The sequence below is a fragment of the Diadema setosum genome, chromosome 15 (assembly GCF_964275005.1).
Source record: "Diadema setosum chromosome 15, eeDiaSeto1, whole genome shotgun sequence".
Lineage (NCBI taxonomy): Eukaryota > Metazoa > Echinodermata > Echinoidea > Diadematoida > Diadematidae > Diadema > Diadema setosum.
The window spans coordinates 21,414,578-21,437,624 of NC_092699.1; the positions used below are offsets into that span (position 1 = coordinate 21,414,578).

At 36.5% G+C, this 23,047-nt stretch overlaps 1 protein-coding gene across 1 annotated transcript in view; it reads right to left on the minus strand.

Annotated features, from left to right (window-relative positions):
* LOC140238590 (basement membrane-specific heparan sulfate proteoglycan core protein-like) overlaps positions 1-23,047 on the minus strand; it is a 232,048-nt gene that overhangs the window by 61,906 nt on the left and 147,095 nt on the right. The window contains exons 12-36 of the mRNA XM_072318491.1: positions 22,238-22,362; positions 21,705-21,911; positions 21,163-21,249; positions 20,463-20,546; positions 18,963-19,123; positions 17,773-17,884; positions 15,150-15,266; positions 13,848-13,969; positions 13,003-13,089; positions 12,458-12,575; positions 11,596-11,736; positions 10,948-11,133; positions 10,157-10,252; positions 8,658-8,741; positions 7,644-7,762; positions 6,740-6,851; positions 6,301-6,414; positions 4,540-4,661; positions 4,096-4,182; positions 3,611-3,669; positions 2,940-3,007; positions 2,443-2,583; positions 1,865-2,053; positions 1,442-1,537; positions 608-691 (exon numbers count right to left, since the gene is read on the minus strand). Coding sequence (XP_072174592.1) covers positions 608-691; positions 1,442-1,537; positions 1,865-2,053; positions 2,443-2,583; positions 2,940-3,007; positions 3,611-3,669; positions 4,096-4,182; positions 4,540-4,661; positions 6,301-6,414; positions 6,740-6,851; positions 7,644-7,762; positions 8,658-8,741; positions 10,157-10,252; positions 10,948-11,133; positions 11,596-11,736; positions 12,458-12,575; positions 13,003-13,089; positions 13,848-13,969; positions 15,150-15,266; positions 17,773-17,884; positions 18,963-19,123; positions 20,463-20,546; positions 21,163-21,249; positions 21,705-21,911; positions 22,238-22,362 — 2,918 coding nt within the window. The remainder of the gene's footprint in view (positions 1-607; positions 692-1,441; positions 1,538-1,864; positions 2,054-2,442; positions 2,584-2,939; positions 3,008-3,610; positions 3,670-4,095; positions 4,183-4,539; positions 4,662-6,300; positions 6,415-6,739; positions 6,852-7,643; positions 7,763-8,657; positions 8,742-10,156; positions 10,253-10,947; positions 11,134-11,595; positions 11,737-12,457; positions 12,576-13,002; positions 13,090-13,847; positions 13,970-15,149; positions 15,267-17,772; positions 17,885-18,962; positions 19,124-20,462; positions 20,547-21,162; positions 21,250-21,704; positions 21,912-22,237; positions 22,363-23,047) is intronic.

Sequence of the window (23,047 nt, forward strand, 5' to 3'; positions counted from 1 at the left end):
TATGATCTTCTGCACAAAAGCTCTATTTTGTGAATTGTAACTTTAAGACAAGTTGAAGGTGATTATTAAATGTGCAAATGAAAACCACAGTGCCCAAACAACAAATACATGGTATTCTCCCCTTTCAGGAGAAAAACTAGTGATTTCCCACCTTAGATTACAATATCCAGCACATTTGTATTACAGGAGGGCATATATATATTTTTTTTCAAGTTGTGAATGTCACAAATATCAGTCAACTAGCAAAATTAAACCATCTATTTCTCTTTTTTTTTTACATCCATCTATCTCGTCTATTGATACAAAGAGAATAATAGTAACATACTATTCAGTGCCAACAAACGAACTCAGCAACTTTCTGTTCAAGTATGGTTCAGAGATGGAGAATATATAGTGTATGGTATTGCTATCTCTGATACATGTTTTCCACTAAGAGCAAACAACTGATTGATAAGATGCCACTAGTACTGGAATGGGTTCATGAAACTACCACAAAATATTGTGCATTAATTGCTATCACTATCCTGATCTGTGTGAAAGTCACTACAGAGGCTATGAGCCCCACACCTCTCAGGTCACAAACAGGCCTTCCAGGATGTCTACCCACCTCAATGACTTGAACGAAGACAGTTCTTGTTTCATCTGGCTCAAGATTTGTTGGTTCTTGGTACACCAGCACAATGTCATTGCCCTTTGAATAAAGAGAATAAATTGCACATATTAAGTCAGATTAATGTCATTGTGTGAGGGGTGCCACATATAATGCTATGAAAGCATTGCAAATCACTATGAAAAATATAATATAATCAAGAATTGAAATAGTATCAAATAAATGGATAAGAATTTTTTTCATACTTGTTACCTTTTTCAATAATACTGAGCTGATTAACTCACCTCTGGTGGTGGTAAAACAGAAAAAAAACAACTGTTAAGTTACTGGAACCTAACTTTAAAAAAAAAAAAAATGTGGGCCAATAATTCATAAATTACATCTACATTAAAAGTGAACATTTTTACCTGAGTAATTTGTCATGCTCAATAGGCGTGACAAATTCTGCAGAATCAAAGAGATATTACTTATTACAAGCAACAATATTCACATACTCTTGATTTATTGCTAGTTTGATGTTGCACGGAATACACACAAATTTCCATACTGCAAAAATGTCTATTCTACAGAACTAAGTTATCTCTGCTCTCATAATGGAGTAATTTCAAAATTCCACTGAATATCTGCCAATTTGCTTGATATATTCATCAGCAAATTATATTTAGTTTTCAACAGAGAGATTCATCTGATGCTTTGATTAATGGCAGGTATCAATTCATAACATGCTGACATCCCTCTGAAGTTGGTACTAAAACAGGTTTATAAAATCTGATTACAATAAATCACAAGCAGAGAGATAAAATGCTCTCCCTATTAGTACTCCAAACCTACAGAAATCTCCACGTCATTGTCACTGATTGCTGACCCTCTGGACTGGGCAGTGGAATGGCTGACAGTGTATCTCAGGTAACCCCCATAGGCTGTGATCTGTGTAAAGCAGAGAACCATTCAACACTTGTACTGAAGTAAATTGACACGAGTATGATCCACATGCACTTGCTGAACAGAAGAAAGTACAGACAGTATGCAACCTTTCACACAAGATTTAAAGAAATGCATGCATTCATCAGTACTCACAAGGTTATGACATCAGTGAACTGCAGGCTAATTTATGGTGTAAAAATGTAAATTTTCAGCAATAGTTAATTGTTTACAGTCCCCAATTAAGAGCTGACATCATACTGAATAATTATAGAACATGTTAGTTTATATGCTGATGAGTTATTCTGTATGTCATACTATAGACTAATTCACCTGGTTTCCTCTAAACTTCGGAGAGAGCTCCCAGTAGTAAACATCCTCAGGCAACTGGTTGAAGGAACGGTAGGCAATGGTGTTTGAGGGAACACTGATGGTGAATCCAGATGTGATGCGCTGACTTTGAGGTCGATTGATGAGTGCAACATCACGAGGGTCAGAAGGAGACTGGAACAATACTCGCAGCTGTAACATACAGGTGAAATAAAGGCATCTCTTGCCTTACTAAAGCAGTAATACATTGTTTTTTTGCTTAAGTGAGCATTTCTGATATGCAAATCAAGATAAGATTTTGAACAGATATGTGCAGAGAGCAACATATTCAGATACATTGTAGTATGACAAACTTTAAATTAATTGAAGACATTTTCAAGCATTCTAGAGTCCCAAGAATGGTTTAACTTATCTTGCAGGCTATAGACAAAGGAGGCACACACTGACTGCTATTTTCATTTAGTTTTTGAGATTACTCAAAGGTCTTCCTGAAACATTTATGAAGTTAGTCATATCAGAATGCCAATAAAACGATATGACAGCAATATGTGATTAATGAAGAAAGAGACAAACAGACATACCTGGCTTCTTTGGTAACTAGAGCTGTCACAGGAAGTTGTCAAACCAGAGCAGAAACATCTGAGACAACCATCAGGGTTTGAGGCATCCAGGTTGAAGAAGCCATTCTTGCAGAAATTGCATCTATCTCCACCAACGTTTGTCTGCAATGAGAAAGACAATGTGAAAAGCAGCATACCAATCACAAACTTTGCTGTGACCAACTCATATACCTTTGTATACAAACTGGAATTTAAATTTAGTGCAATGTATCAAAGTGTGCAATGAAATGATGCATGATGAAAATTGTAGTTGCAGCTGTGAACAATGGAGTAATTAAGGTATGTTCAACACCACATGTACTGGGGACCAACTGAATTAGACCTTTGATAGAACCAGAAAAAAAAAAGGAGAGACTAGAAATATAAATTCTACCTTATGATGCATCTCTACACCTATGAAAAACATGCGGACATATGCAAAATTTGATGAGGTGGTAACATGGCAACCAAGATCTCACCTTGCAGTCACAGAGTTCATTGTTACACCTTGATGTCCTGGTACCCCTTGCATCACACTGACAGTCCTCTATAAACATGTCAAAATGATACGTTTCGCAATTATAGTCACTCTATCATTTTAATGACAAGTACATTGTACAATATAACGACTTTACATCATTCAACCAAACTCACAATATCTCATCTCATCTACCCATACATGTTCACACAACTTTTCTAAAATTCCACTCTCACAATGAGTCTTCTTTGCAATATTCTCTTTTATATTAGAAACATTTACTTGTACTTATCAAACAGAAGTAGAAAACACACAGAAGAGGAAAGCAAATACTTTCCTAGAGAACACTCTAATGATATATAGACATTCGTGTAATCACTGTTCTACCAGTGGTATGACTGGTCTAGTTATCAAACAAGACTATGGCAAAGGGCTGATTAAACTCTGGGCACTATGCTGCACTTTCCACATAAATTCACTGGGTTAATAAATAGATCAATCTGTGCTCACATGAGCTTTCCATAAAGCGGTCAAAGTACTGGTCTCACTCCCTTGGTCTCTATGGAACTCATCAAATACATCCACTCTTTGTGCCTAACAGTTGTAAAATTGTTGACAAAGTGACTTGTGCTATGAGCTAAGTTGTTATGGTGGACTGAGGCAGTTGATTACCTGGGCGACGACAGAAATCTCCTTCAACAGCAGGATTGCCAATATAGCCTTCTGCACATCTATCAAAATAAAACAAGATGTGGTTTCAAAGTTCAACATATCACGCTCAAGGATGGATGTGCATATTGCATTGACTTTTATGTCTTCTAAGTACAGTATATGCCATACATTTTGTGAGTACCGGTACAATATTCCACGAATTAGGACTTGTAAGGAATTTTGCAAGTGGTTGAATTTGTAACCAAGAAGCACAGTGGCGGGATGAGAGGTACAAATGTAAGTATTATTCTTTTTCAGGGGAAGATTTAGTGATCTCACACCTTTGAGATGCCTCTAGTTGGAACAGGTACGAACTGAAATAAGGTAAAACACATCCTTACATAAACCTATGTTTTGGCACATAATACTCATGTTGATAATGTATTTTAACTTTTATGCTCTTGAGAAAAATGTTATTCAAAAAGAGATAGGACTGGGAGACCTACTGTTCACATCGTCTTCCTGAGTAGCCTGCTGGACAGGAGTCACATGTGACTTGGTTGTCTGTATCCAAGAAGCATGTTGGGGAGAACCTTACACAATTCAAAGACATAAAAAAATCTCATTAAGAGGTTGTGATATTCCAATACAATTTTCTTCTTTGCACTGCGCAGCACTTCCATATTCACAACTTGAAGTAACACGTTGTAATCACTCAATAACAGACAACATTAAACATGTAAGTATGCATTTGTAATGTACATGAAAAACAAAAGTACTGCTCTTAATCAGAATCTAAATATTGATACTAGGTCACTTTCTGTTCACAGCTAAAATCTGTACACAAACACAACCATCAAATCTCTTAGACCTGGAATTGTGTTCTCTACCTGCTGTTAAACCTACAATCAGAATGCATCAGAGGATGAGCCCTTTGGGATCCTACTCACTGATTGGACGAGATGGTAAGTGGACAGGGACACTGAAGACATCTTCCCCCTACAGCTGGGTTGCCATAGAAACCTGGTGCACACAGCTCGCAAAAACGGCCATAGGTATTGTCCTGACAATTCTACAGAAGACAGATAACATCAAAAAGAAAGTCAGTTCTGTGATGCTGCCAGGATATCTACTTACAGAAGCTTCCAACTACACTGCACTGCTAAAAATTTATGCTTTATGACTGCACACAATGTAAAATATCCGACAGATTTTATCTATGGAATCGATGCTGAATAAAAGTGCAAATCCACATCATGTTCACGTTTTGCATGCAAAATATTAGCCAATTTTCATTTTTCTCCTAAGAACAATTTTCTTGATACCTGTTTTTGGTATGTTATCAGAGAATAAGTTTGTTTGTGATCAATATTTGAGAAGAATAAAAATTGGTGATTTTTTTTTTTCTATACAAAACATGCAAATGGGTGGGGGGGGGGGGGGGTCCGTGGATCCCCGGAACACCCCTAGTTACAGGCCTGCATACTCTATTCATGACAGCTAAATTGAAAATAGCCTGGATTCCCTTCCTCACAGCCTATAATCATTCAATCACATCAAGTGGAAAGAGAATAGGTACACAATATAGAACAGACAAAGACAAAATCAATGACAAAATAATAATGCTGAATTAGCGAACAAGAATCCCACATGGCACAGATTTGAAACAGTGTTACATGCACTTATGAAAAACTGAGATATCAAGATACCTGGTCATCGAAAACATACTGTAAAACATGATATTTTCGCAGCATGAAATTTTTGTGTTGCCTGTAACATTCAATGCATACAGTGTAAACAAGAACTTTCGCGTGCATTTCCATTTCGCGAATCTTGGCTCTTGCGAAATTAAAATTCACGCGAACATTTACAGTACTATGTCGAGCATGCAAAATGTAAAATGAAATGACCTTCCTTGAGTTTTCATGCAATATATTTCATGAGAAAAGAAAAGACCAATATAAGATGAGCATACTGCACTGTAGATTAAATCCACATTGCAAAATTATAATAGTTATAACAGAAAAAAAAGATAGAATACTTAAAATTACAAATGAAATGTGTAATGGATGCATCAACATTATCCAGGTCCCCTGCCTTTCCTGCTATTTAAAACTAAATATTGCATAAATCAAATCAATTCCTAAAGAGCAGAATAAAATCAGTATTACTTTTCTCCTAAGCTTAAATGCCCAACAAGCACAAAAACAGAGAGAAACATACAAATGGTCAAACCATGCTAGGGAACAATGCTGAACTTAATTTGTCAAAACTGAATGCACAATACCAACACGTTAAGGTGCAATGAAGCCAAATATTTGTGTAAAACATGTTACCACATCAATTCCTGGTTATGTGAACTGCATAGTGAGAGGTAAAATGTGAAGAAAGGTGGGTTAGTGAGTTGGCAAATAGGTATCTGTTAATAGCTTTTTTATCATATTCAATATGACAATAGCAGCAGATGCATAAGTATAACAAAACTTTCCTCTGATTCATCAGAAACACATCACAGGTGCAACTTCAGGTAATTGTTTGGGTGAAATTATATGAACATTTCAAATGTTACATCAAAGATAGTTGTCTACAAGAATAAGACTTAATTTCAACATGTCATATCACACATACCCCTAGAGATACTTAGGCAAATACTACCCAAAACAGTATTTATTCTCTTAAAAAGAAAGGGACAGTCAGTGACGGGACCTTACCCTGCATTCTCCTGTCTCTGGGTGGCAGTCCGTGGAATGGCCATTGCAATCACAGCGTATACAAGTGCCAAGGTAGAGTCCACCTCCAGATCGAGTATAGCCAACATCACAATCCTTGATAGGATGAAAACAAACAGATCACACAACTTTGCACTCACCATTGATTCCATAAAATGTTAACTATAATATGACAATGATGGTGGCACTTAGACTCAACTCCAAATGTTTTAGGTTCAATCTTTCCCCTCCCATGGTAGTTATAAACCAATTGTGGAAACTGAAGAAAAGACTACAATGTAAATAAAATCCTGATACTTGTTACATTGTAGGAAGTTAAAAAGTTAAAATTTGGTTGTACATACATGCTGCCTGAACTTCTTACACAGAAATATCCTTTTGACCATGGCAGTATGGAGGAGAGAATAAAGCCAAGTGTTACCTCACAAGACAGACCCCTGTACCCAAGGGGACAGATACACTGCTCCACAGAGAGTGCCCTTCCCAGTCCAGTGTTACGTGGCTCTGCTATATCCAAGCTCACATCACGAAGGCTAAAAGAGACGGGTGGACAAATAAGACATGTACCATATATTACATACATTGCCTTAACAATCTCTAAATTTAATTGGTTGCCAATTAATTTTTGGGTTTTAGTATGCCTACACATACTGACTGTGACTAGAACACTGTTTAAAAAAATGAATGTGCCATGATTAACATTAAGATTGACAAGGGTGGTAACAGGCTGCATCACATTCATGAGATTATTGATTTACTGCGCTCTCACATTAGTAGCCCTAATCCCATCAAAAGAAACAAAAAATAAATGCTCCTGGCACAGCGGAGAATTGACATGATCCCCATAGCTTTGTGAAGAAATTTTCATCTGTGAAAGTGCCTCACATAAATGCAGGCGTAGTTACATAAAAGCAGCGATAGTGCTGTCAGATGTGTGAACTGGCTAGCGTGACTGTGATCAACAAAGTTGAATTTCAATAAATTTTAGTACATAAAACATAACATACTCCTACAAAAAACAGAGGTAGACAGCTTTCATTTTGGGTATTGTTGCCATTATTGTCGTCAGGATCCAGGCTCTCTGCTATGACTCATGGAGCAAGCTCATTGGGTCATAGCACGGAGTTGAGATCTCTCAGGGCATTGATAGGAGCAAGCTCATTGGGTCATAGCACAGAGTTGAGATCTCTCAGGGCATTGATAGGAGCAAGCTCATTGGGTCATAGCACAGAGTTGAGATCTCTCAGGGCATTTATATTCATAAAGCCCCCAAAAGAAATTCATATGTGCATACTATCATATTATAGAGCAACATGCAGACCTACCTGGCTGTGTTGGTGAGAGAGTTGTAAGTAGCTCTGATGATGATGTAGTCCAGATCTGCCAGTGCCATCATTAGACTCTCCCTATTGGCTGGCTCCTGATCCAGTCTAACCCAGTATTGCTGATGATACAACACAACAAAATTTTAGTTTTCAAACAGCCTTGCTCAGTGTGGCATCATTTCATGTTATGTGCTGCAAGGTATTTACACACACCAAAATGACTGAATTGGTGCACATGAACCCATTTTAGCTGCTGTCATACATTATAGATACATGCAAGTGGAACATAAGTTGAGTTCTTGATGTAAGCTGGACAGGCATATGATGACGTCTGCCACAGGTTTCTGGTTTGAATGGATTTTATTGGTGCATAAATAAACAGCCCCAGTCTGTCCATTCAATTATAGGCCTATTAAAATCCTGGATATACATGGTTACCAATGCTGGGTAACTTTGGATAATAAAAAGTTATTTCACATAATTGTTGATGAGCAGAACATATGTTTATGTGTCTTTCCTCTCTCTCTAGGCTCAAAATGGAAAAAAAATACTAATTTAACTCTGCACATTTGTAATCACATAAAAATAAGACTTGCGTTGCGTCCATACCAACCACACAAATTGCACCATTGGTATGCCCACAACATGCTCTAATGTGAGTGGGTAACAATAACACACTGTCTACATAAAACATTCTGAAGTCATGAAGTGAGCCCTCTACAAGGATACTACTCAGCAAGCTGAATGTGACATACAAAAATACTATCTTGTATGACTGCATCTGTCGTATCTCACAATTCCTTTAATTTATCAATATCATCACAATCATCATTTACAAACAAAATTCTGCAAAAAACACAAATAAAATGCCAAATTCTCGAAACCACATTTCCCATGCACACAAACGAAAACTACTGACCTAAATAAATATTCCACTCAAGGACATAAAACATTTATTTCTATATTTTGAATCATAATAGACCTCCCATAACAACATGCAAACTATGATCTTACCTCCAAGAAAGGTACTCTAAAGGTTGCATCAGTACGGGGTGAAACTTGTTGCCTACCGTAGTACACCAAGGTAATTCCATTTCCCTAGAAAAGAATAACAAAGCTTGAAATGTTACAGCAGAAAAGCTAACATCCTGATAGCACAAGGAAAACATGTTCTCCAGGAGAAACTCACAATATGTACAAATGTTTAAAAAAATAAATTATGCTGTACTAGCACACCTTCACTGACAAAGAAATTAAATTCTCCAACACAAGAAATATAAAAATAGTTTTTTGGTCATTTCTGTATTGAGCTCATCATACTTTCACTTACAGTCTAGTGACTGAGGTTGTATCCAATAATAATAATAATAATTGAGACACTCTTATAAAGCATGTCAGATGACTTTAAACAGGTAACTCAATTCATACACATACATATATCTGTTGAAATATTCTTCACATGTTGATAGGATGTTATGATCAAATTTCACTCAAAACATCTTTCTCCATAAGAGTCTGGCATTTACCAGCTGATCTTTATGTAATATGAAGTCAACGAACCTCTCACATCAAATCTGTACACAGGTTATATAATAAAGGGTGTGTGAAACCTAGAGATTTCTATTGTTATTTTGTCTTTGGCAATAGGATAAACAATTAAATTCGAAACCCTGCCATTACCAAATATTTCTTCCAATCTGTTTTGTGAAATATGACATCATGCTCTGCCTAATGAATGTTACATCAATGACATCATGAATTTGCCTTTGTTTGGTGTGCTTTCTGCCCCCAACCAGTCTTTGCATTAAATCTGTTGAGTGAATGCTCTACATATGATAAAAGTGTGTGAAAGCCAATGGAAATATCAATTTTCCACATTTCATCATGTGGCTTCATCAACAACAAAGTGTAAACTTTGATCATTAAACCCCGACCTTTCTGAGTTTCTCAAATATATTTTCCTGCAAATTGCTCTGTCACGATTCTTTGCAAGAATTTGAGGAATCTCTAATTTACAGTTATTGAACAATTATGTTAAAATATTTACACAGATATCTGGTTGCATAGATGGACAGACAACCTGAAGACATAATGTCTTTATCACTCTTGATGCAAAGGGATCTGCGAATTGAGAAATATGGACAGAAAAAAAAAATGTTTCTTAAAACAGAGGGATTTTTTTTACTATTGTTAGGATTGGCCAGTGATGTATTTCATTTGTAGCACATGCTCTTCATACATACATTGTACCTGCATATTCCACTTTTGATACTAGATGGTGCATAGTGTTGTTGACAAGTACTATCTGTCCATGAAAATGATAAGATGACAACTGTTACAATACATACATTACACAAATGTTTAGGTATTTAAATTGATGCAAACCATTATACACTAAGTATGTGGACACAATTTAGACTTAATTTCAAACAAAATTTTATTTTAAGTTCCTGTACAGCAAACGTTGCACAAGTACACTTTTCAAAGATGAGTGTCACTGATGATGGACATACCGAGATTTCCACATCTGGCACATCCTCTGGAGCAAAACCTCCACGAAAGTTATCCACAATGATTGTGTACCGAAGAAATCCTCCATACGAAGACACCTGAAGAGATTGAGATGAAGGAAAATAAGAGTTTGCCAAGGAGTCACTAACATTAAACTATGCCATAATTTCACCACAGTTTAAAACATCCTTACTGATTTCTTGAGAGAATATTCACATACACATGTAAACCTTTCAATAAACAAAGCACAAATTTGTAATAAATAATTTACACTTTCCTCGATGTTCAAAGTTCTACCAGTTTCAAACAAGAATATCAACCAGCAAGCAAGAAGTCACTGATTACACAAACAACATTTCTTTCCTCATTATCATGTAAGACTTGCTAAAGTATACAGTGTTATGATCAATTAATAAATCAACAATGATAATAAAGACTTGATGGAAGGCATCAAATGCAATGCAAAGTCGTATGGAAGAGATACTATGCTCAAATGAAACCCCCCCCCAAAAAAAAAAACAAACAAACAAACAAACAAACAAAAAAAAAAAACCACCACCAAAAAAAAAAACAACACTATTTTGAATGGCCTATGGCAAGTGATGTTTACTGGTCACATTGACATCTAAACAACTATGATTTTCACATTTTTTCTTATCTTTTCAGCTTTTCACTGACTGCTACTCTTTTATATGTATAGATTTCAAGCAAAGTAGCTATGACTGAAAAGCATCGACATTCTCTAATACAAATTTACAGAAAGAGAAATTCATACTATGGAGACAAATCACACCTTGTCTCCTCTAAACCTAGCAGGCAGGACCCAGTAGTATGTGTCAGCAGGCAGATTCCTAAAAAGGGAGTAGGTGAGCTCCCGCAGACGAAAGTTAACTGCCAGCTCTGCAGATGTTACATTCTCTGTGAAGTCACGGTTGCTGAGACTTACTCCTTGGGCATCACGAGAAAATTCTGCATTTACCTGGAAAACATTACATAAATGTCTTAATTAAAGAGAAACAAATGGAACAAATCTTAAATAAAACACCTTCACAACTTGACAATTTACATATTTCATGAGGAAGTTACGGTTTTGAGTATACTGTAATTCACATATCAACTCAACCACATCTTACTCAACATCCTGTGACATGGTGTCACAGAATTCAACTGCTAAGCAAACACTCTCCCTCACTTGTCCTACCACAAATAACAAATTCAGAAATAAGAAATCATAGAAACTGAACCAAAATGTTTTGCCTAGGCATGAATACTTGCCTGCAAGGCATTATTGCATACTTGTTATGTCAGCTGTTAACACTTTGTACACACTCAGAAAATAAAAACTACTCTGATCTGGAAAATCTTGATGATCAACTTTAGCTATCTATGTATGATACTACCACTTGGACCTGTTATTCAGCATCAGTGAAGGACTGCTCACCTGTGACTTATACTGAACAGTACTGTCACAAGTAGTGGTCACCCCCATACAGAAGCAACGGATGCAGCCATATTGGTTGTCAGGGCCGAGGAAAAAGGTTCCCTCCTTGCACTGATCACACAGCACACCCTCAGCATTGTTCTGGGACAGAATACAGAAATGAAAAGATAAGTTACAAAAAAATTACAACTTTATTTCTGCTCATAGATATTTCCTATTGCATATGTTTTGTTTTTGCTTTTTGTTTATGTTTGTTTGTTCTAGTGGGTCATCACTTTAAAAATATTCAAACTCTTTTCTAACAGAGGTGCAAGTCATTTATTCCGGACTATTTCCAAGTATAATCAGGCGTATTGAAGATATGCATTTCCACAATTCAAATATCTTTCCCAAGTTAACTCCTCAATCATAAATTTGTACATGTAAGCACACATGAGAGAGTTCCGTACCCAAAAACACAGACAAATTAAAAACTATTTGTAGTATCTATCTCAAGCGACTTAATGACATGCTTTAAGTAAAATGCATGTTTCATACTATAACACATGTGGTAGCTATATGTGTAAATCTTCCTGTAATACTGTGTGCTCTCATTATAAAATAACAGGTATACAGCAGCTCTTGTTATATCAAGGTTATTTTTCTTGCCCAGAAGTTCAAATACGCATTTCATTATTTTTTTTTCAACCTTTATGATACAAATTTGACATAATGAGGTGATTTCATAGGTCCCACAGGCTTTCTTGTAACAGCACTTCTTGTTTGAAGGGAGACTTACATAAACCTATATGTACATGTATGTGTAGCCCTTAAAATGAGTCCATCTAAACTACTGTGGCACTGTAATAAGATGGACGATCACCTTGCAGATACAGTCAGATCCAGTGCGGAGAAGGGTTCCATAAGCACTGCAGTCACCAATACCTGGAATACAGATTTCTCCTGGGATGGTTGGGTTTCCCATGTAGGGTGGGGTACAGCTAGTCATGTCATGAGGTAAGTAAAGACATATTATCACACTTCATGGTTCTAGTATTAAGTCATCTACACCAAAAATAGGACACCTAGCAAATACACTTTACAGTACATTACACAGGAAGAAACGGAGAAATACAAAGGGAATCTAAAAGTTTAATGTGTTACTTACCTTTTATTCTTGTCGACATACACACAGAGCAATTCAAATAATATTTCTCTCTACTTGACTTCGGCCAGAATTCAATGCTAAGACTCAACTTGCAAGACCATTGATAGTCAATGAATTAAAGAACAAGAAATACTGAAAAGAAAGAACAAGAATTACTGATTAAATCCTTTAACATGTCATGGAAGAAATGGAATGATGTTTACCACTTTGGCTGAATATTCCACATAACTGAGGAGGGCAGGAGCTCCTGTGATACTCACCTCTCACACTGTCTTCCTCCATAGCCAGTAGGGCAGGCATCACATGTAACTGACCCATCACTGTCCAGCAGGCATGTTGGGGAAAACCTAGCCAACACAAAGCTCACATCAATCAGATTAGGTTCCGCAAGACACAAACAAGATAAAGTGTTCTTTAATTCCCATCTTCCCACATAAATATTCAATCCTTGTACTCAGTGAAGCCTTTTATACACAGTAAGTTAAATGAGAAAAAAATAATACATTCATTTTGATTATACACTGATATAATCCAAATGTATGTCTGTGCTTCAATCATAGGATAGCAAATACACTAGTAATTGTTCATTTATTTATGAATGCTGACACAAGCTTTATGAAACTCCTTGCCATGAGAAAAAAAAAAATAGCAACATATGAAAAAGAGATTTATCCCAAATGTTAACAACAGGTCCCGGAAAAGTAAGGATAATTCTCAGGAGACCCTTGGTGAACAAAAGCCTTTTAAAAGAAACAAAATTCTGAACCTTAGGATCAAAATGGTTGCTTCTGTTGATTATCTATTCATAGTTTTGATCAACTGAAAATGCAAAGTGACAACAGACAGATCTTGCCTAGAAACCCCACTGAAATTTACATGAAATGTTAACTGATAGCTTCTTTTGTATTATGACTGTGACAAATCTAAAGCCTCTTTCACATTTAAAAAAAAAAAATAATAATTAAACTACAATACACATGGGCAGCAAGTAACATAACATACTGACAGTTCTTTAAACTCGCTTTCTCTGCATCACTTTTAACATCTTTAAATATATTCATATCAGTATGAGGAAGGTGGATAGTGAAGAGTGACTAGTACTTACTGGTTTCCTGAGGTGGTGAGAGGACAAGGGCAGGTCAGACAGGGTATGCCTCTTACTGGATCACCAAAGAATCCTTCTGCACAGCTGTCACAGTATGGTCCCACTGTGTTTCCAGTACATGCCTGTGTAAAATAATACCAAATATCACACCTAGAAACAAACAACTGGGATTTTAGTCATGAAATCTTTCACAGAATTCTGAACGACATTCTGCTTTCATCTGAAGGAAGAGTTCTATGGAGGAGCTTGGGTTGATGAGGTGAAACTCCATAATAAAGCTGACCTTAATGTAACCTTCATGTGGTGGCCCTAAATGGTAGTTAACTGAATGAAATTACCTTGACAGGGACCCTTCCAAAATTTCAATGGACACTCAAGTGAAGAGATGCAAAATCTACATAGAATACAATTTACTTTTACAACTGGACAAAGAAATGAACGAAATTTACATTCCTCACCCCTATGGAAGATGAGTTTGTGCAGAAGATTTAATTTTACTTTAAAATGGCCATGAACAATTTTGACATTTTCCCTGTATAGGTATCTAAAAACAATACCATTAAAGCATCCTGCCACTGGGACCCTACAGGGGTTACCCATACCAACTAACAACGCTGCATCCCTTCCTATGACAAATTACTCCTTTACAATGTTAAAATCTTACAGTTGGTACAAAAACAAGAATCCCAGGGGTCTCGTGCTCACCCTTGAGTATTGCAAATTCACCTTCCATGCAGTCACTAATCTTACACATAGCACTACTGTACCTTATTGCTTACAATATGAGAAAAGAAGATTTGAATTTGTCCTTCTCTCCCATCTCCCACTTTGGGCATTGTGCTCCAGTCCCCCTTCCTCCCAGGTGGGGAATTGTGCCCATTTGTACAAATATATGTGACCCGCTACAACAAAAGGATCCAAAAGCCGTGGGGGGTCGATTTTCTGAAAATGGCATAATATTATTCTCTTAATCTTCCGCTTCAATTTCATATAAAACACAACTCATAAAAGTACTCATTTGCGGAGATATCTATGATTTTATGAGAGCATGTTGAGTGGTCCACGAAATCAGCATTTCGAGAAAACCGCCTTCAACTTTCTCCTCCTGATGCAATTGTAATCAAGGGGAAGTTAGACAGTTTTCACCTCTTGACAATAGAAGGTATGCTCCTAGCAACCTCCGCAATGTTCATTCAAGCTTTAATAGCGCCATGTTAAGTTTGCCTACCATTTGCCTACCAGTTTGCCACACTACTGACTCTAGAGTAGCAAATTAAAGTTTTCCCTCCAGTTATATCATACCGTGCATTCTCCTGTTGTAGCATCACAAGTGAGAGAATGTCCATTGCATTGACATGGTTCACACACGCCAAGGCTGTCAGCTGTTGCAGAAACTCTGTAGTAACCAGTCGCACAGCTCTTTAACAAGTGAGAGAAAATTTTATGAGAATATCAGAAAGAGAGAAAAAAAAGGATAAAACATTTATGGAATTGAACCATTAACCAAACACCAGTACGCACTGTACCAAAATGTATGAAATCAATGTTATTCTCACTTGTTTTAATTCCTTCAAATTTTGGTACAGCAATACTTGATGAAAATGCTGAACATATAGCTTTACAATGCAATGAACAACTATGGTTACCCCAGCAATACAAATAAGGGTGTTTTCTACAGCACATCACCAGTGGCATATAAGTGAGAAAATTCAGTTCATTGTGAGACTGCAGAACATATGACCCTTGGGCACATCAAAAGAATCAAGACTTTTCCTTCCTTTCAAATTCAACTATGCATGATTTACCATCTTAAGCCATATAAAATGGTAAACTGAGCACAATTTGAAGACACTGTGACAAAATGTAGAAAAAAAATGTATGCAAAACCTCCTAATGTATGCCAAAACTTGCTTAACAGCTATACATACATATGACTGAATAACAAATCAGAGTTTAAAAAGAATTTGACACACTCTGTCAAACTGAGTAAAAAATCACACACACACACACACAAATTAATCTTAAGTTATGTCTACACATGAATTTTTGAAACCCTAAGCTCTAAAGCCAATATTAACATTAGGAGCAGTGATTAAACAAAAATGTTCGAATTATCTCATTTGATGCATATATGTATAGTTCAGTTGTATCACAGAACACCGTACCATACAAAAACTAGAAATGTCGCTACGGCGACTGGTGTATACCTCCGCCATAATGCATGGTTCTCCTAATAGGTCTATAGTACAATGTCTTGACAATGTGTGATGAAAGTTTCACACAATTGACAAAATATTAAAATGACAGGTTTGACACAAATGTGCTGAATGTTCACTTTCCTAGAACTAGGTTTAATTGGATGAATGATTAAAACGTCAGAGTGCAGGTATTTGGGGGACCTGATGATTTTACTTGACTTTTGACCCTTTTATAAGTTTATGCATTGAGTAATTTTCAAGGTATTGAGAAAAAGTATAATTTCAGTATCAAATGGTAAAATAGTATTATCTAAACCTGGCCTTTGACCTTTGACCTCACAGTTCCAAAGAGAATCACTGTTAGGTAGAACATGCATAAATATGTAAGTTTCATGGTAATACCTTGAGTTACTTTTGAGATATGGAGGAAGAAGTGCAATTTAGCACTTTCACTTGACCTTTGACCTTTGACCTTTTGGCAAGAAACTTCCCATAGAATATATATTGGGTTATACATGCATACATCAAGTTAAAAAAAAAAAAATCCTTCAGGCATTGCATAAATATAAGGAAAGCAGTGATATTTTGAGGAGTTGACCTTGACCTTTGAACCATGACCCCCAACTTTCCCTAGATAATCACTGCCCATCGGTACATGCATATATACTAAGTTCCATGAAGATACCTTGAACCATTTGCAAGATATGGAGAAAAACATGAAATTTCAACCTTTTTTTCACAAAATAACCTGTGACCTTTGACCTTTGACCCCGTGACCCTATAATCCAAACAAAGTATTATCCCCCCAGGATATACCCTCATACCAAGTTTGATGTAAAACCACCTCACGGTTCTTGAGATATCGACAAAAACAAAACGGGACGGACGGACGACCCGAAAACATAATGCCTCCGACCACTTCGTTGGCGGAGGCATAAAAAAAACAACAACAACAATAAATCTGCAAATATAAGGAGATATCACTAATTTTCTGAATAAGCCATCACAGTGAGAGTTCATTCTAAAAATACTTTTTTTTTCAATATAACTATTGTTCACATTTTGTATTTTCAACAATACTTAACATTGATTATACTGATTTAATTTCCTTGTTGGTTATTTTCATCCCTACCTCACATTTTAGAACTATTTTGAAGCATTAAAGTTGTTTTTTTTTTTTTTTTTTTGGTGCAAATGTTAGCGAAAGGCTTTAGAATGATGTAAAAGAATGTGACCCAATTCATCTTCTGACTACATACATGTACATTGAAACATTTGTGCAGATTATGCCAGGCAACATTCTAAAAAGCAGAAAAATAGCTCTCAATGTTCAGACTCTGTTCAGGATCTAAATCTTTGTTACCAATGAAACTAGAGATATTCATTCAGTATTACTGTCGTAGATATATTCACCCAGCTTTACTCCACTTTCATGACTACACAACAATGTAACAAGAAGAAGGGTATCATTAAAAACAATGCTAATGCTCATTCACAGATCTTAACAAATAGAGAATACACATAATTGTAGTTTACAGACACATAAATTTGTCATTTTTAGAATACTTCACATCGCTGTATCTAAATCATGATTTGCTTTATGTGGATGCTACAGAGATATCATAAGCAGGCAACCATAAGACTGAGTATTTTGAGACCATTCTGAAGAACCTGTCAGTGACTGTCAAATAGATCAAAAGAACATCTCAGTAAAGACAGCTCCTCACCTCACATGATGTTCCTGTGTAGCCGTTTGGGCAGACACACTCTTCAACAAACACTGCTCTGTCTCTACCATTGTTTTCTGGGATACTGATATCCATTGAAACATCAGCAAGACTGAAAAGAGACAAAAAAATATTACCAGGATCATGTTTGAAAGAGGGAAAAAATCTCTCATGGGGGGTGGGGGAGGGGCTAGGATACACCAGACTGGGAGTATAACACAAATATCACTACATCATTTAATCTGCTTGAAAGTGTCTGCATTGTTTAGAAAACGATCATATTGAAAGCTACTGGCAGTGGTTGGGATTGCAACTGAAATCATGGATGACATGGAAGAGGTCAAATCTGATGGAAGCAGATTGAATAGGGACGTAGGGATCATGAGAGTTGAGATCAAACGACCAAGCCATATGTCGTATACACTCTCTTACCAGCATTGTCATCCCTGCTATAAATCAAATGAGAAATGTTATAGTACGCAGACAAAGACTGCTTTTCAGGGCATGGTTGATATTATTGCCCTGAGGGATCTCAACTCCATGCTATGACCTGAGGAGCTCCTCAGGTCAGATTCAACAATCAAAACAAGGGCACTTCGGGTGCCACAGAGCCCGTTTGGATGCTACAAGCTGCATATACAGTGGGCAATGGTTGAATTTACACCCGTGATCTCGACCAATCAGAATCGAGAATTCATCAAATCACGTATATAATCCATACATAATACGGTACATATCTTTTTAGGTAGAATGAGTGCTTTATAAGAGTCTCTCTTTTATTATATTTGATGAGGGTTAGAAACATAGCTATGAATGTAGAGGAATCAGCACACATCACAGTGTATCCTCTATATGACTGTGAATTTTGCAGCCATTACCACAGTCCAAATACTCAAAGGACATTTTTTTTTTTTCTAAAGAAGTAAATTAAGTATCTAAACAGCAATTGATTCTACTATACCACTCTTTAACAAGCAAACACGCAAAACTGGGCTGCATGAGGAAGATGTAAACAATGGAACCACGCATGCAAAGCATAAAATCTCCTAAAGCCATTGGGCACAAATGACTGTATGTTGATTGCCACAAATGTATGGAAATAACGTTCCACCGTGTGGTAGTAACAATGCCACTGGAGGCATGAAAATATGAAAGTGATATGTTGTGGGTTAAAGAAAGGCCTCTCTTACCTCGATTCCACCATGCTATAGGAGTATGTAGCTCTGATCAAGATTGCATCCACATTCTGTAGAACCATCATAAAGTCAGAGCGAGAGGCATCCACTTCGATGGGTATACCCAAGTCTCCACGTCCACTACCTCCTCTCAACACCACAATCTTCCATCCATCCTAAACATAAACAATCAAATACAAAGATGAAACCTTTAACAGTATACTACCTCAAGATAAGGAATGCACCACATTTTCAGGGACAAGTATACATGTGAACTTGAAGGTGTTATTGGCTTCTGTGGATAACTTTATGATGCACATCAGTTAAATCTACAGACAATTGAATCACATCTGTTGTAATCAATCCACATGAACTAGATACTGTCTTTACTTTACAAGCTTTGCACACATTAAATGCACAATGGCAAGAAGCTTTGCACAATTGTATACTATGATACATATGCATATATTTAAGTAGCAGAATCAAATCACACTGTATAAGTGAGCAACATGTAACATCTTATTTGCTTAACACAACACTGACTGAAGACAGCAGTCTTATCGTGTCACTAGGCACACCTGGCTGCCCTATATCTGTTGATCTCTGTTAGAGTATGTCGTAATTTGTGAGTGTAGTGTTTTTTAGTATAAGTTAATTGATATTTTGATCTCTGGTCCTGTACAACTTAACCAACTGTTGATTTGACCGGCATCTTTGCGAAATGATAAATAGCCCAGTGTACCTAGGATGAGAGTTTTGTGGTCATAGCTCAAAGCTGTGGAAGTTATTGAGAGCATACAATATAATGACTCATATGAATCATATATCAAATTAGGGCATGTTCATTGACATTTTGACCTTGTTGAAATTTACTAATATTCGAACCTGACTGGCATCTTTAGGTGATGTACCGGTGGTGTGTGAGAGTTTTGTGTTCATAGCTCAAAGCTGTAAAAAGTTATAGAGAGTACACCATCTTGTTGGCAATACTGATGACGGAAAAGTGACGTCTATGTCTCGCTTCCGCTATGCGGGCAAGACAACAACTATTTGATTTGCTTAAAGGGATGGTACAGTATTGGCGGAGATGAGAATTGGGCTTTCAACTTTTTGCGAGATATCAAGAAACTACTTATGAAATAGTACAGACCATACCATTCTAAGAGAAATTCAAAGTTTACTTGATGAAAATTGGTTTTGGAATGGCTGAGACATCCAAAAACAAAGTGAAACAAAGCAATCGTAATAAAAGGTGGGTCCCACCTTTTATCAGGATCGCTCTGATTTGGATATCTCAGCCATTTCAAAACCAATTTTCATGAAATAAACATTGAATTCCTCTTGGAATTACATGTTCTTTCATATTTCATAAGAGGTTTCTCATTATATAAGAAAAACATGTCAGATACCTGAAGTTAGGTCTCAACCAAAACTATATGATCCCTTTAATACCACACTGATTGAAGACAGCAGTTTTCACCACATGGAACACCTGTCTGCCTTATATCTGTTTACCTCTGTAAGAGGAACTGAACGTTGAGTAGGGGTTCCTGACACAGGCTGCACTCCTATATCATAGGACAGAATTTTTCCATTGCCCTACGAAAAAATAAACATAAAAGATTACAAATCATCACCAGAAAACAAAGACTTTCAAATGGCCTCTATGTTAATGTCTTTCAGAATTCACGACGAAAAATATGTAAAACATTAATGCTTTTTCTTCATATTCAACATAGAGACTTCAGCAATATACTGTAAATCTCTTGTCTTCCTGAATTATATCTTTACTGTTGTTGTTGTTAATCCTAACAGTTCTGTGCAATGACACAAAATTTATCCAATGACAAGTGCTGTGATGACAGCAAATAAAATGTGAAAGCCTACTGCTTTTTTCTTCCCTATTTATGATTCTCATTACCTTTCAATAAGCATTTAAAAGCTAACACACACAAAAAGTGTTTGTGGTAAAATACACACTGGCAACGTTAAACACAAAATCTACATGCTTTACTATCACTGAAAAAGAAGTTATGTTATGATAGGGTGCCACATTAGAGTTAAATTAAATGTAACTCAACATAGTCTGATGTCCCTGTTTGTGATGAATCATTCTGGAGTATGCATATATGTCTGATCAGACAATAGCGGACAAAACTGAACACTTTCCATACTTCAACACACTATTCTGGTGGTTGCATCAGGGCAAACTTACATAAATATAGACATCAGCAACTGATGCAGAAGATGCCAAATGAATGAAGTTGACACGGTAACGAAGGTTGCCACCATAGCTTGTAAGCTAGGTAAAAAACAAAAGCACACACATAATCATAATACTATTACATAAATCTGACCAAAGAGATGGAAATCTAATTGCAGGTATTATAAAAAAAAAAAAGATACAAGGAATAATGCAGTCTCAGTTTAAAGCCCTGTTTACTCCAATGGAGGTATGATGTAATCCACATGACGCTGACAAAACTGGATTATGACATTTATATATTTTATTTTTAATAGCTTAAATGTAAAGGAATGTATCTATAGGTATGTACATTTGTATAAATTATGGTGACAAGCCTGCAAAAGCCTCACAAAGATGGAGAACATGAGGACAGTGTACTCTTATTTCATATTACAAGGTATATTTAGCACTTCAATCTCACGCCTGGATCAAGTAAAATGAAAATCCATTACTGCATTTTTCCTGAATCATATTTATGAGATGTGAAATGAGGCCCTGAATAAAGGCCTTACCAGATTGCCTGTGAATGCCTGGGGCAAGACCCAGTAATAAGTGGAGGTAGGGAGGCGATTGCTGAAATCTGACACTAGGATCTCTCTCCTGGATGGGCTGACAGTCAGCAAGTTCGAGTCCAGAGTTTCATATGCTGCCCCAGGTGAAGGAAGCTCTGCTATTTGTGTCCCTTGAAGATTGCCAAACTCCGTGAAAGAAAGCCTTGTCTGATAAAGGGTAAAAGGCATAACAACTCTTGAATTATCATTCAATGCCACTTAACTACTTAAACAGTGAGATATGGTGAGTAAAAGTGAGATATGGTGATTACTGGTATCAGAGTGACTGAAGGCAAATGTGGCAAAAACACAACTCAAGTTCAAGAAATAGTAGGCTCAAAATCAAAGAGCAAGATAAAAGTGAACAAGAGTAAACAACAACACCAACAAATCGACAAAACCATGGAAGGACTGTGTGATGTCATCCTTGCAATTTAGAAAATATGTTGGAATAAGGACATGCAGGACACGTTCAACTTGTACTGCCAACGTACCTCATCCCGATAGTAGCTGCTACTGTAGCAGGTTCTGGACAGGTCAAAACAGTAGCAGGGAATGCACTCCCTGACATCTTCAGCATCATCATTATAGTAGCCTCCGGTGCACACACTAGGCCCAGCTGGGAGAGAAAGAAAGAAGAGGCTGGTTAACTCTTGTTGTCAAGTTTGATCTCCTAGCTTCATCAGTATTACCTCATCTTAAAAAAATAAAAATAAAAATAATAATAATAATAATAATTGCAAGGCCATCTGCATTTACAATCCTTTGAGAGTTTGTGTAGCTGAAAACGACAAAGTAAGGTTTTGTTTCCTTCTGTTTTTGCAATTTCACTGCTACAACTGCCACACCCAAACAATTATGGGCAACAATTTGAATAATGCTTTATGAGTACAATGCTAAATTTTTGAATGAAAATATCTTATCAAAGTACAGTGACCTTTGATAATGACCTATGAACTACATGTGTATCATCCCTATGTTTATGCATATTATTGTCTAGTAATTTCTAACCTTCCAACAAAAATTACATTACTAATGGATATCCCTAGGTAAATCAATGGCTAGAAATAATTTTTTATAATGCAAAGTACCATAACTTTTGACCTTTTTGACAATGTCACCACAACCATTTTATGCAAATGATTCTTTATTTCCTACCAGAATATAATCCCACTGAACATTCATAGCTGAATTTACAGCTGAAAAATGTCATTTTCATTTTCTTTTCTTTTTTTAATGTGACTTTGACCTTTGTGACCCAACACCTAGTCAGATCATCTACACCACATGAAACGTATACCAGG